Genomic DNA, 13,075 nt, shown 5'->3' on the forward strand with positions numbered 1-13,075 from the left:
ACACCGTGCTCTTACCGGGGGGCAAGCGCTGCAAGGTAGTCTTTCTGCACTCCAATTTGAATCCAGAAACTGGGCCCTCCTCTAGGTTGCAGTGACATGAGGTGCACACGTCAGTCATAAGGCTCTTCCCAGGCTGAAAACAACACACACCAGGTTCAGGCTTCCTGCACCCCAACCACTCAGCCCTGGACCCTAAATTCCACTATCCTTTGCCCAAAACAGCAAGAAACAGAGAGGGGTCTCCTGCCCATCAGGGAGCAGGGCTGAAGTGGGCTTTGGTGGGGGTTGTGGGTGTCAGTCTTAGAGGAGGAGAAGGGGGGTGGTAGAGAATAGAATATCCCTAGCACCTCTCAGGAAGGATTTTACTTGGTACTCGGCTAAGCTGATCCCCCATCCAGCCCTGCCCATTCCCTGTCCCCCCTCCTGAGTAAAAGAAACAGCTCACCCCAATGATGGTGCCATTGAACACACATGCCTCCACAGGTTCTGTGGGGAGATGAGAAGTCAGGCCTGAGTATGTGGGGTGCACGGGGTAAACATACACCTGCAGCAGCTCCCTTGGAGTATCCTCGCCAACCTGGGCTTCCCACCATTCCCCTCTGAGGGCATTGGGGACCTCCAGAAAGCTGCTTTGCTGAAGGGACCCACACAGATGGTGTGAGTTGGAGCTAGTCTGGGCTTCTGAAAGAATAAAATTCCAGGAGCCAGAAAAAGAGTACAATGAGCTGAGCACATGCTTTGCATGGATAGAACTGGGATCCCAGCACCCCAAGGATCCCCTGGAGAACAATTTGTGGTGACTCCCTGAGCACAGTTGTAGTACCCTGTGCACTGCCAAGTGCAGGGAAGAAAAGAGGGAAAGAAGAAAGGAAGGAAGGAAAGGAAGGAAGGAAGGAAGGAAGGAAGGAAGGAAGGAAGGAAGGAAGTGAAGGAAGGAAGGAGGAGAGGGAGGGAGGGAGGGAGGGAGGGAGGGAGGGAGGGAGGGAGGGAGAGGGGAGGGAGGGAGGGAGGGAGGGGAGGGAGGGAGAGGGAGGGAGAGGGAGGGAGGGAGGAGGGAGGAAGGGAGGGAGGGAGGGAGGAAGGGAAGGAAGGAAGGAAGGAAGGAAAGGAAGGAAGGAAGGAAGGAAGGAAGGAAGGAAGAAGGAAGGAAGGAGGAAGAAGGGAAGGGAAGGAAGGAAGGGAAGGGAAGGGAAGGAAGGAAGGAAGGGAAGGGAAGAGGGGGGGAGGGAGGGAGGGAGGGAGGGAGGGAGGGAAAGGAAGAGAGAGACTCCCTTCATATGAGTGTACCTGGGGGATCCTGAAAGAAGTGGGCGCCATCCTCTCAGCTCACTCACAGAGCAGTGGAGAAGGGGAGAGGCTGAGGCCCCACCCATCTCCTGAGAAGTTACCAAGGCCTCCCAACCCCAGGCCTCTCACCACAGTGGCAGACAGGGCAGCATTCCTCTGTGTGGCAGCTTAGCTGCAGGCCCACAGGGCAGACCTGCACGTCTAGCTGTGGGCATGAGACGTTCTTCTGCTGCACGAAGACCTCCTCGTTGACCCGCACACACTCATTGATGAGGCAGGGGTTTCTGGGGGAGGCCCAGCGAGATCCCACCTGTAGGCAGAGCAGTGGCCCAGGGCCGCATTGGGGTCACAGGCCAGGTTCAGGAACCCCGGGCCTGCAGCCAGCTGACTGTGGTCCTGGATGTGAGCCCCAACTCTATGGGGCTACTCTAGTTTCTTTGGAGAGATGAGAATCCAGACCCAGGTGTCTAACAGACATGGTTCACACCCCCAGATAAGCATCGTGAAGGAATCCTGGGGACCCCTTCTCCCCTTGGCTATGAGCTCAGAGACTCCCGGGCATGCTGTCAAAGTGGAAAGGAACTAACTCTCTCTTCAGCTGCTTTCTCCTCACCCCCCATAGTGTGGGGTCTTAGTCTCATGACTCCACCAGGGATCCCCAAGACCCCTAGGCTGCAGCTATGTGACCTTAAGGGCTGAGTCCCCAACAGGGAAAACCTAATTTGGGGAGATATTGGGGGACCGAGCACCTATAGAGAGGCCACCCCAACACCCATTCTGCATGGTTAAACCCCAGGGGTGTTTGACCCACTCTTAAGAGAGGGAACTGACCTACTCCCCAACTCTACAAAATGGGAAGCTTGGAGTAACCTTTACTGCTTTCCCTAGGGCCAGGAAACCTCAGCTGAGCTGGAACCAAACACACAAATTCCCATCCATCCCACCACACCTCAAGGATTAGATCCCCTTGGTGAAGCTGGCCCATGGTCAGAAATTCTCTGACCCCCTCCCCTTGGTGGGCCACATTTCTCCTTCCTGTCTGCCCACACCCTCGGCCCAGACCTACACTCTTCCAGGAAATCTGGGAGTCCCCCCCTTGGGGAGCCAACGACCACCTCGCAGGCCGCAGGCAGGCACCGTCCACAGCACTCGCCTTCATGCAGCACATACGTAAAGCCCTGTGGGAGAATGAGAATGAGAATGAGAAGAGGCTATCATGGAGTTCCCCACCACCTAACAAATAAGTCCCAACTCCACACACTCTTTGCTTCAGGATCACCAAGGTTCTTAGTTTTTTTTTTTTTTGTTTGTTTGTTTTTTGTCTACTCAAGAGGCATGGCCCTACCTTCCAGAATCTTCTTTCCCTCAGAAAACTAGACCATGTCCACAAGTAGATGAAAGATATCCCGGAGGATCTCAGTACAGCCTGTTGACCTGGTCTGGTCAGGACCACAGCCAGAGCACCTCACTGGTGGCAGGAGAACATTCCAGAAGCCTGAAATCTGCTCTGTACAAGAATCATTCCCTTGACAATAGGAGTGCCTGATCCCCAGAAATACTGCTCAAGGTCAAAGTAGGATACCCCCGGGATGTTACCCTGAGTTCCCTCAGTAAGGTATGGGGGCAGAGAGAGAGGAGAGAACAGGGATGAGCAACCTGCCTCCCACACAGCCTGCAGGGAAATTAGAAACCGAATGTGGACTGCCTCTGTCTTTTCTGTAGCCCTCCAATCTAATTGGTGCATCTAACACTTCATGGGGACCCACAGGGGGCACTCTAGAGCAAGGTTTAAACCAACTGCCTGAGCAGTTTTGGGGGAGGAACCCAAGGGGAAAGAACTGGGGTGTCCTTTTAGAGCTTGGCCCTTTGTGACAAAGACTAACAACCCATGTGGATAGGTGGGGTGCCTGGCCTATTTGGCCCACACACTCTGAGAAGGCCTCGCCAAGACAGTGCCCAGACATTGGTAGGGAACCTCAGGGGAGAGACAGGCACTCTGGAAACTTGGCTCCACTTCACAGTCTCCCTGGGACCAACTTACATCCCGGCCCGCGTCACGCAGGTGCCCAGTGAGTGGGGACACGAGTCAGCGACTGCATCTGTGACGTACTGGGTGTTTGGCAGGAGCCCTCACATGAGGACACTACCATCAACACACCCTCCATTTCAAAGCAAAACACACCCAGCACAGGAAGGCAAGACTCAGAGTACAGTTGGGTGCCCTGACAACGGAACCAACCAAAGGATGGATCTTTTCTAGCTTATGGGTTCCCATCATGGACCAACACACAATTCTCCTACAAGCTTTGAATCCCCAGACCCAACCAACTGTTCAAGGTTGAGTGACCCTACCATGCCACCCAATGCCTGCTGTATTTTTAAAACTCCCTTCCCCTACCTCTGGCATAACCCAAACCCATTCACCATTTCCACTGTCCATTTTTCATAGCCTTAAGAGTGTGATGGCTTAGGGCCCAGTTCTCCAGAGCAGAGGCCAGAGCAATAGTACAGCAGGTCGGATATTTACCTTGCACACAGCCAACCCAGGTTCAATCTATCTCATATGGTCCCCCAAGCGCCACCAGGAACAATTTCTGAATGCACAGCCAGAACTAAGTCCTGAACACTATTGCATGTAGCCCAAAAACCAAACTAATGAACCAAAAAAACCCCATAGTCATCCAGAACAACTCTAGCTCCTATACATGGAAGCTTCTCCAATTCAGACCCCTCTCCTGACTCCCTTCCTCCACCACTGCTGTCCTCATGTGATATATAGAATAAAGAGGGTCTGCTCCTCCCCTACAGAAGACAGATCCATGGCAAAAGCAATCCCTGTCTGATTTGGCAGCCTGGGCCTTGAACCATAGGGGTCAGAAAGAGGCAGCAGGGTCTCTGATCTCCTCCCTGGATTCTACTGGCCTTTGCAAAGCAGGAGTTGCCAATGGTGTCAACCCCCCAATGAACAGGGCCCCAGAGACAGACAGTTTGAATTCATTCAGTGTCTTCTGATCACCACTTCCTCACACTAATCTGCCATGTCCAAGCTGACTCATGGGAGGCCCAGCCCAGCTTCTCTTTCTTCTGGAGAAGCCCCATGGGGAAACACAGAGAAATGCAAAGCGTTCCGAACTTCATCCCCTCAGAACACACTCCTGAGGCCACCATGGAGTCTGTTTTGCCTTCAAAGACAAACTTGGGGAAAGTTTGATCCAGGTGGAGGAAGCAAGCAAGGCCAAAAGAACCAGCACCTTCTGGAACATTCTCTGGGAAGCTAGCAACTTGCTAGCTTTACGTTTGAGGGAGTTTTTGTTTTGTTTTGTTTTGGAGTTTGGGGATCATGGCACAGCAGTGCTCAGAGGAGATACCAGGCTCTATGTTCAGTGGATCAGTCCTGACAGTGCTGGGGATCCAAAACTGGGATGTTCATACAAGCCACATACCTAAACCCCTGTCCTCCTCTCTCCAGGCTCACACATTGTTGCTGTTGGGATTTTCTTCCCCTGATATGAAGAGCAGTTTGTTGAGATGTTTGGGAGAATGTGGTGTGTTACGGACAGTGGCTGCTTTTCAGAGAAAGAACTAGAAGGTGATGACCGTGAGAGTGTGACGACTCAGACCACTGATAAACTCCACAGGCCTGGATGCCCCCTCCTCGTAGAATACAGAAAGTCAGCACAGTTTACCCATGCTCCCCCCTCACTCCCACAGCAACCAAAACAAAGCCCTGGAGCTCACATACTCCTCAGCTCGAGACATAGTGAGCACCCCCATGTCTGTGCCCATATTACAGCCATGCAGTAAACAAGACACACCCACACACACACACCCACACACACACAACACACACACACACACGACCCCCAGTCACTGAGCTCAGGCCTCACAGTCTTTCTCCCCTCTGCCGACTCCACCAGCCCATAGAGGAGACAGAAGACAGTCCCTGGCCTGAGCTGAGCCTGCGGTTCCTCTCCTTGAGACATTCATCTCAAAGATGGAATGAGTCTGCCAGGTCAGGGCTGAACCCTGATGTGAAAAATAAGTGGGTGTGTTCCACTTGATGGGCCAAGGAGACCCAAGGAGCAGGGTATGGGGAGAGAGTAGGTGGGCAGAGCGGGGCAGACACAAGGGGTAGCCAGGACAAATGGAGAGAGATGTTTCAGGACCACGAAGCACCCTGCCATTGCAGTATGCATGGCCCTTGCATTTCTCAGGGACCCCCCTTTCTGACCCACCACCACCTGTTGGAACTGCAGCACTGCAGCTGGGTGAATTCTGGGCCATGGTAGCTCTGGACTATATCGTGGGTGGCGTGGCACAGTGCAGATGGCATGCCTGTATGTTATTCCCATGGTCCCCCATGGCCTGTGGGAGGAGACAGACCAGTGGGTTTCCAAAACTTAGTGCTCCCTAAGGACACTCCTGGATTACCACAGCATCATCGTCTCCCACAGGGCCTGGCAAGCCCGGCTCCACCCGTTGCTGACAAGCACAGCAGAGTAGAGCAAGGCTTGTGCTCAAAGCCCCCCATTTCTGAGTTCCCTTTCGGACACTACAACCCCCATCCCAAGCACAAAGTCATCTTTACCTCCAAACCAGCACCTCAAAACACCACCATTCCCCTCTGCTAAGGCAACCTCCCTCCCTGTTCCAGGGAATCTGCTTTACTTTGCCTGGTATGGTTTGGATTGGGGGTGGGGAGTAGCCCACACTAGCCAGTGATCAGTGTTTACTGTAACCTGGCTCTGCACTCAGGGATGGTTCTTGGACATGCTCTGTACCCTCTGAGGTACAAGAGATCAAACCCAGTTGACCACATGCAAGGCAAGCACCCTACACACTGTACCATGGCTCTAGCCAGGTGAACCTGCTTTGACTTCATGACCCTTTAGATAAGCAGGGACCAGAAAGGAAGCAGTGCAGGGAGGGCGCCTGCTTTGAGGGTCCATCACACACACACACACACACACACACACACACACACACACACACACACACACACAAACTCAGCAGACCTGTAACCCCACTATCTCCTTCTCCCCTCAACCTGCTGCTCCTCCATTCCAGGACAGATTAGGCTCCATTGCATCAGAACAAAGTCACAACTACAGTACTGCCTACCCTGGGATTAGGGGATTAGACACAGGAATGGGGGTGGTGTTGAGGTAATGTTACACCTGGCAACATTACCACTGCTAATGTTTTTCTGCACCTCAAATTAGACACATGGCCTGAAAAGTCACCTATAACATATGTCTACAACAGGCATAGGGACCAGCTCAGAAAATTTTGAAATAAGGACCAGAGACAATTTACGAGCACTTAGGACAAGGTAGAGTGTTTGTTTGCCTTGCATGCAACCAACCCAGGTTCCGTCCTAGCATTGCATATGATTCCCCCCAAGCCCTGCCAGGGAGTATTCCTTAAGGGCAGAATTAAGCCTTGAGCACTGCCAGGGGATGGCCCAATAAAAGCAAACAAAAACAAAATTCAAAACACCAGGTCTGTTCTAGGAATGGGCCAAAGGGAAGATCTGAGGAGGAGAGAAACAGGCAGGAAGATGAGTGTCTGAGGCCCGGGGAGAGTGCAGCAGGAAAACAGCAGTTCTGCAAAACGGAGGTCCTCAGAGCTGAGAGTTCAATTCTGGCACTGATCTCCAGACCCAGGGTGGGTCTACTGATCCCTCCATCCCCCCAACCTGTCACCACAATCAAGTGCACAACCCCCAACAGACCATGCATGTTCGCACTGATGGGGGCCAGAGAACCCTGGACAGAGTGGCCAACCACAAAGGCCTAGGAGGGAAAATAAATAAATAAACATGAAAGCAATGGAAATAAGTTCCAGAGTAGGACTGAATCCTTTGGTTCAATCTCCAGAACCATGAAAAAAAAAAATAAAGGAAAAAAAAGGGGCCAGTGGGAAGGATGTTTGCCTTTCGAGCAGCTGTCTGGAAGTTAAATACCCAGCATGCCCTATGGTTCCTCCCCACCACCACCATCACCGCCCCAGCACTACAAGGAGTGATTTCTGAACACGGAGCCAGAAGTAATCCTGATTATCACCATTATAATCCAAAAATCAGAAAAAGAAAAGAAGAGCCCTCAAAATAGCAAAAGGTGGAAAGAGGGGCAAAACATAAGCCCAATGAGTAGTATGCTTGCCATGTATGACAGCATACCCAACTTGGTCCCCCCAAGCCAGAGGCGATTTCTGGCCAAAAAACAAACCAAAAGAAAGAAAGAAAGAAAATCCAGGAATTCCACAAGAATTTAAGATGGTCTCCCTTGGTATTTTTAGGTTTGATTCGGGACTTCCTCCAAGGAACCATCAGGGGAACCTACATTGTGGGGCTTCAAACCCAGAGTCTCCACGTGCAAACAGAACGGCCCAGAGCAAGCCGCAGAGCCTCTGTCCCTTAAAAATAGTTTTTACAGACTAGCCAGGAGTTAATCTCCTGAGCACAGAGCCAGGAGTAACCCCTGAACGTCACAGGGTGTGGCTCAAAAAACATACATATGATTTATACACATTCATGTCAAACAACAACAATATATACATATATACAACTAGATATACATATATGCAAATATATAAGAATTGATACATATATATAAAGTTCTAGATCTTTCATCTGCTTCAACCAAGCCCTCTGCCTCTGCTCATGCCTCAGATCAGAGCCTATGCCAGGAGATCAAGGCCCGCCTCTCTGCTCCTCTCTGGACCCAGTCCCTCACCGTCCTCCCCAGTCTTAGACTGGAAGACATGAACCACAGGATCTTCTCTTGGACACCCCCAGGGGTGACAACATGGCCCCACACCCACCGCCCTTGTCTCCTCACCGAGCGGCAGCTGTCCTCGCAGGGTTTTTGGGAGCACTGGGCCACGCGCAGGCCCACCACGGCGTCCTCCAAGTCTGTGCAGGTGCATGTGTCGCAGCCCTCCTCCCAGAAATGGCCCACAGGGTAGACAGTGCCCCGGTGGACACACACCTGTGGACACAAGAATCCATGAGGAAGCCCTGTAGGTCCAGGTCAGCGCTGCAACGAGAAGCAGTGCCCCCGTGTGGGTGGTGTGGGGAAAAGCAAAAATTTATCAGGATTTAAAATCTCAGCATTTCAATCAGATGTTCCTGACATGGTTTATAAGCATAAGGAGAAGAACTGCAAAGAATTTGTTTTGTTTTCAGGTTACACGTGGAAGTGTCTCAGGAGTCACTCAAGGCTGTATTCGAAGGACAACAGAGTTCTAGAAATTGGAATCAGGACCTTCTGCATGCAGAGTATGTACTCCAGCCCAACTGAGAAGGAAAAAAGAAGAAACTAAGGAAAGAAGGAATGAACAAATTAATGAAGGAAAGAATTAATACAGCATTTAACAGATGAGTATTAGCCATTCTCTAATTTATCCACGGAATCATGCTATTTCCTTAGTGAACTGACAACTCTGCTCTTTAGAAGGAAGAATGATGTCTTCTGCCTTAAGTAGCCTTGGCACCAAACCAAGAAGAACACAGCAGCGTGTCCATGAAAACATCCTAAACTAACTGTATTCCCCTTGGGGTCAACACAACACTGTCAACTCACCCCTCGGGCCTACAGCACTGGGGCAGGGCCAGGCGGTGCCTCTCCCACAGTGCACAGGCTTGCCCCTGAGCTGGCAGAGTCGAGGGAGCTCCTACCTTGTCAGGGAGACAGGTGGTGGTGGTACAGCCACAGTCATTGGTGACAGTCGAGGCCAAGTACCCCAGCGGGCAGCTCACTGTGGAGTTGGCACAGTTGCAAGCACAAACGTACTCATCACAGCACTGGGTCTTCTGGAGAGCCGGTGTCCGGTGCGGGGGACAGGCAGGCGGAGGCTCACTACCACACTCTTCCTTCTTGCAGGCTGAGGGGGAATGCATGTGAGGCCATGTCCCAACCCCACCCCATGAAATGCTGCAGCCAGTCAGCTAGGTGGGGGTGCATGTGTGTGTACATATATGTGCAAGCAACTTACTTGGAAACAAAGTCCCTGAGAATTTTAAGCTTCAGAATACAAAGCCAGAAATGCACATGGTAGGTGGGAGCTGGGGATAAACAGGATATTTTATAAATACCAAAAATAAGTAAATACAAAAGACTGCATAAGAATAAGAATATGTGAGGCCATACTGATAGCACAGTGGGTGGGGCATTTGCCTGGAAGGAGGAGGAGAAAGAGGAGGAGGAGGAGGAAGAAGAGATGGAGGAGGGAGAACTGGAGATGATGGTGGAGGAGGAAGAGAAAGAAGAAATGGAGGAAGAAGAGGAGGAGGAGGAAGAGGTCATGGAGGAGGAAGAAGTGGAGGTGATGGTGGAGAAGGAGAAGGAGGAGGAGAAGTAGAGCAGGAAGAGAAGGAGGAGGAGGAGGAGGAAGAGAAGGAGCAGGAGGAGGAAGAGAAGGAACTGAAGGAGGAGGAGGAAGAGGAGGAAGAGGAGGAGGAGGAGGAAGAGGAGGAGGAAGAGGAGGCAGCAGTGAGTCAAAAGCAGAAATATGGAGCCAGGGAATTCTCCCAAAGCAGAGGCTGCATCATGCTGGCCCAGCCACCCTCCTTGCACATCTGGAAGAGGAGGGGTCTTCCAGCTGTTGGTTCTCAGACACTGATGAAAGATGTGTAGGCTGTGACCTGGAGAGGCCTGGGTGGGCATAGCAAGGAGGACCACACCTGGGGATGCTCAGGGGCTACTCCTGACTCAGTCCTCGGGTGCCTCTCCTAGTGATGCTCCGAGCACAATGCAATGCCAGGCATCAGACCCAGGTCTCCTGCTTGCAGAATATGTGCTCAGCTCATTGTACCTTCTCCCAGGCCTGTGAACACTCTTGTATGTCATGCGCTCTTGAGCTCCCAGTTCATTATCTAGAATTAGACCAGCCTGAGTCAACAGCACAAGACTTAAAAAGTGGAAGCTCTTGGCACCTTGATATGAAATTGGTCCCTGGACCCATGTTCTTGGACTCTGTTTCTGTGTTTAATAAATTCTAGTATTCTCTGATTACTATAGTATTTCTGTGATTATTGTAGTGTTCTGTGATTACCAAAGTATTTCTGCGGTTACTTGAATATTCTGTGGTTCCTAATGCATTTCTGTGGTAACTAGAGTATTCTGTAATTGCTACAGTATTCTGTATGATGTAAACATGCAAAGAGGACAAACCTATATACTTGCTCTGGATTAGATCCAATGATGAGGACAAACCCAAGGAACATTCCCTCCCTAGAAAGGGGTATGAGGGCCAATGGGAGGATCTAAAGATCAAGTCTGGAATCTTCTCTGTCTCCGGCTATAATGCCTTGTAAGACAGCCCTAGAGGGAGATGTGCTCCCATTCTTAGAGAATTCACAGGGTGACCTTAACCCCTCTATTCCACACATAGTGCAAGTCCCATTTCTGCACACTAGAATACAGGATGTCTTCCACACCGTCCATGGAGGCTTTACCACAGATGAAGTTGGGTCTGCACTCGCCAGGGTTGGTCAGTGTTGGCTGGAGGCCACCTTCACAACGAGGCACTGGGGGAAGGTCACAGCTCACCAGGTCACACACTGAGTGTCAAAAAAGAGGGAGAAAGAGATAGAGAGGTGTCCACTCAAGGTTCAGCAAGGTGACCCTTAGTACCTCTGAGTGGCACCCCCATTCCCATTATGTGAATTCTACTGTTCAGAGTAGAGGAGGAAGATGAAAATAAAGTAAAGGCAGAAAGAGTAAAAGGTGAGGAGTAGAAGGACAGGGAGATGGATGGGTGGATGGATGGATGGATGGATGGATGGATGGATGGATGGATGGATGGATGGATGGATGGATGGATGGATGGGTGGGTGGGTGGGTGGGTGGATGGATGGATGGATGGATGGATGGATGGATGGATGGGTGGGGTGGGTGGGTGGGTGGGTGGGTGGGTGGGTGGGTGGGTGGGTGGGTGGGTGGATGGATGGATGGATGGATGGATGGATGGATGGATGGATGGATGGATGGATGGATGGATGGATGGATGGGTGGGTAGGGTGGGTGGATGGATGGACGGGTGGATGGGTGGGTCGGGTGGATGGATGGATGGATGGATGGATGAATGGATGGATGGGTGGATGGGTGGATGGGTGGATGGGTGGATGGGTGGGTGGGTGGGTAAATGGGTAGATGGGTGATGGATGGATAGATGAGTAATGGGTGAATAATGGATGGATGGATTACAGATGATGAATTACGGATGGATGGATAAATGGGGTGAGGGGTGGATCAATGGATGGAGACAGACACCAACAGATGACAGATACGTCAATGAATACCTATGCATAAATGGAAATATTATATATATATGGATGGATAAATGATGCATAGCTAGATTCATGGGTCAAGTCATATATGATAAAGGTCCTATGGATTACCCTTGTCATCTGCTCTTCAGAACTCAGTCAGGTTACTTGAACCCCTGAGACCTCCAGCTCATGTTCAAGACGGCATCTACTTCATAGAGTTAATCTCAAGATGTAATAAAATAATGTAGACTAAGTACCTGGAATGTTGGAAACAACCAACAGTGTGTCTACAGCCATGGATCTGATCTCTAGGCATGCCTCCAAGTTCTCTCTAATCTTGACATTCTAAGTCCTATTTTGTGTTTTGGTTTTTGTTGTGTTGGGATCACATCCAACAGTGCTCAGAACTTACTACTCCTAGCTCTGCACTCAGGGATCACTTCTGACAGGTCTTAGAGAACCAGAGGGTCTTGTCCTATATTACTGTATTACCCCAGCAACAGTCCAGTACCAGTGATAAAAATGGGTTCAGCCCTTTAAGAAAGACTAATCTTTAATTGGGGCCAGAACAATAGCAGTGGTAGCAAACTCAGGGCAGACCTAGGTTCAATTCCCAACATCCCATATGGTCCCCTGAGCCTGCCAGGGGTGATTTCTGAATGCAGAGCCAGGAGTAACCTCTGTATGCTGTTGGGTGTGGCCAAAAAATAAAAACAGAAAGGAAGATTATAATCAATTATTATTGGCTGACTGGGGATATAAATCCTCCCCCACTTCCCAGTAGTGAGGCTCAGGATGGAGAGTGGTGTGAACAGTCTGTGGCAGTTTGAAGAGTTGGAGTCGGAGTAGCAATCTGACTGAACTGTTTCTACTCCTGGCTACAGCTTTTCTTCCTAATTTCAACAGACCTTTGGCTATATCTTTTTGGATTGTTTATCCTTTACCTTGTTTACCTGTTCCTGTAACTGGCCCTCAATCTGACCTTACCCTGGTCCCAAACCTAGCTCTCTCCCTTTTTCTCCCTCTCTCAGCCTAGGAATTTGTCATAGGGCCTGCTAAAAGGGCCCTGGTTTGACTATTATAAACGACTGGAAGTTTCTTGTCAATGTCCTGCCTGCTTGGCCACCTACAAACCATAGGCTCCCAAGACTCTGGCAAGAGGATGCTAGGGATCAAACTCAGGTAGGCTGCATGCAAGCAAGGCATCTAACCTGCTATACTATCTCTCCAGCCCATATAAATTCTTTTTGAAAAAAAAAAATTTTTTTCCAAGTCCTATTTTCTTCCCCCAGACTTTCATTTATCCCCAGTAAAAATTTCATCAGTATAAAGACATTTCTCTGACTAATTGTTTTTTCAACCTTTAGACTTTTCCTTTGATCTCCTGGGTCCAAGAGTTGCACCAGTGCAGATTTTATAAGGCTGGGGCCTTGTCTTCATCCAGACAACCAAGAAATGCTGTAGAAATGCAGCAGATAGGCCCAGAAGATGCTCTGGTCGTGCAGACCACAA

The 13,075-nt window shown here is 50.4% G+C and overlaps 1 protein-coding gene across 1 annotated transcript in view; it reads right to left on the bottom strand.

The window, feature by feature from the left end:
* The window catches only part of VWF (von Willebrand factor), a 143,793-nt gene that overhangs the window by 13,999 nt on the left and 116,719 nt on the right, over window positions 1-13,075 (bottom strand). Inside the window, 9 exon segments of the mRNA XM_049771928.1 lie at window positions 16-33; window positions 35-133; window positions 446-486; window positions 1,417-1,597; window positions 2,354-2,380; window positions 2,382-2,465; window positions 8,130-8,279; window positions 8,969-9,174; window positions 10,748-10,852. Coding sequence (XP_049627885.1) covers window positions 16-33; window positions 35-133; window positions 446-486; window positions 1,417-1,597; window positions 2,354-2,380; window positions 2,382-2,465; window positions 8,130-8,279; window positions 8,969-9,174; window positions 10,748-10,852 — 911 coding nt within the window.

The sequence above is a fragment of the Suncus etruscus genome, chromosome 4 (genome assembly GCF_024139225.1).
Source record: "Suncus etruscus isolate mSunEtr1 chromosome 4, mSunEtr1.pri.cur, whole genome shotgun sequence".
NCBI classification, from domain to species: Eukaryota; Metazoa; Chordata; class Mammalia; order Eulipotyphla; family Soricidae; genus Suncus; species Suncus etruscus.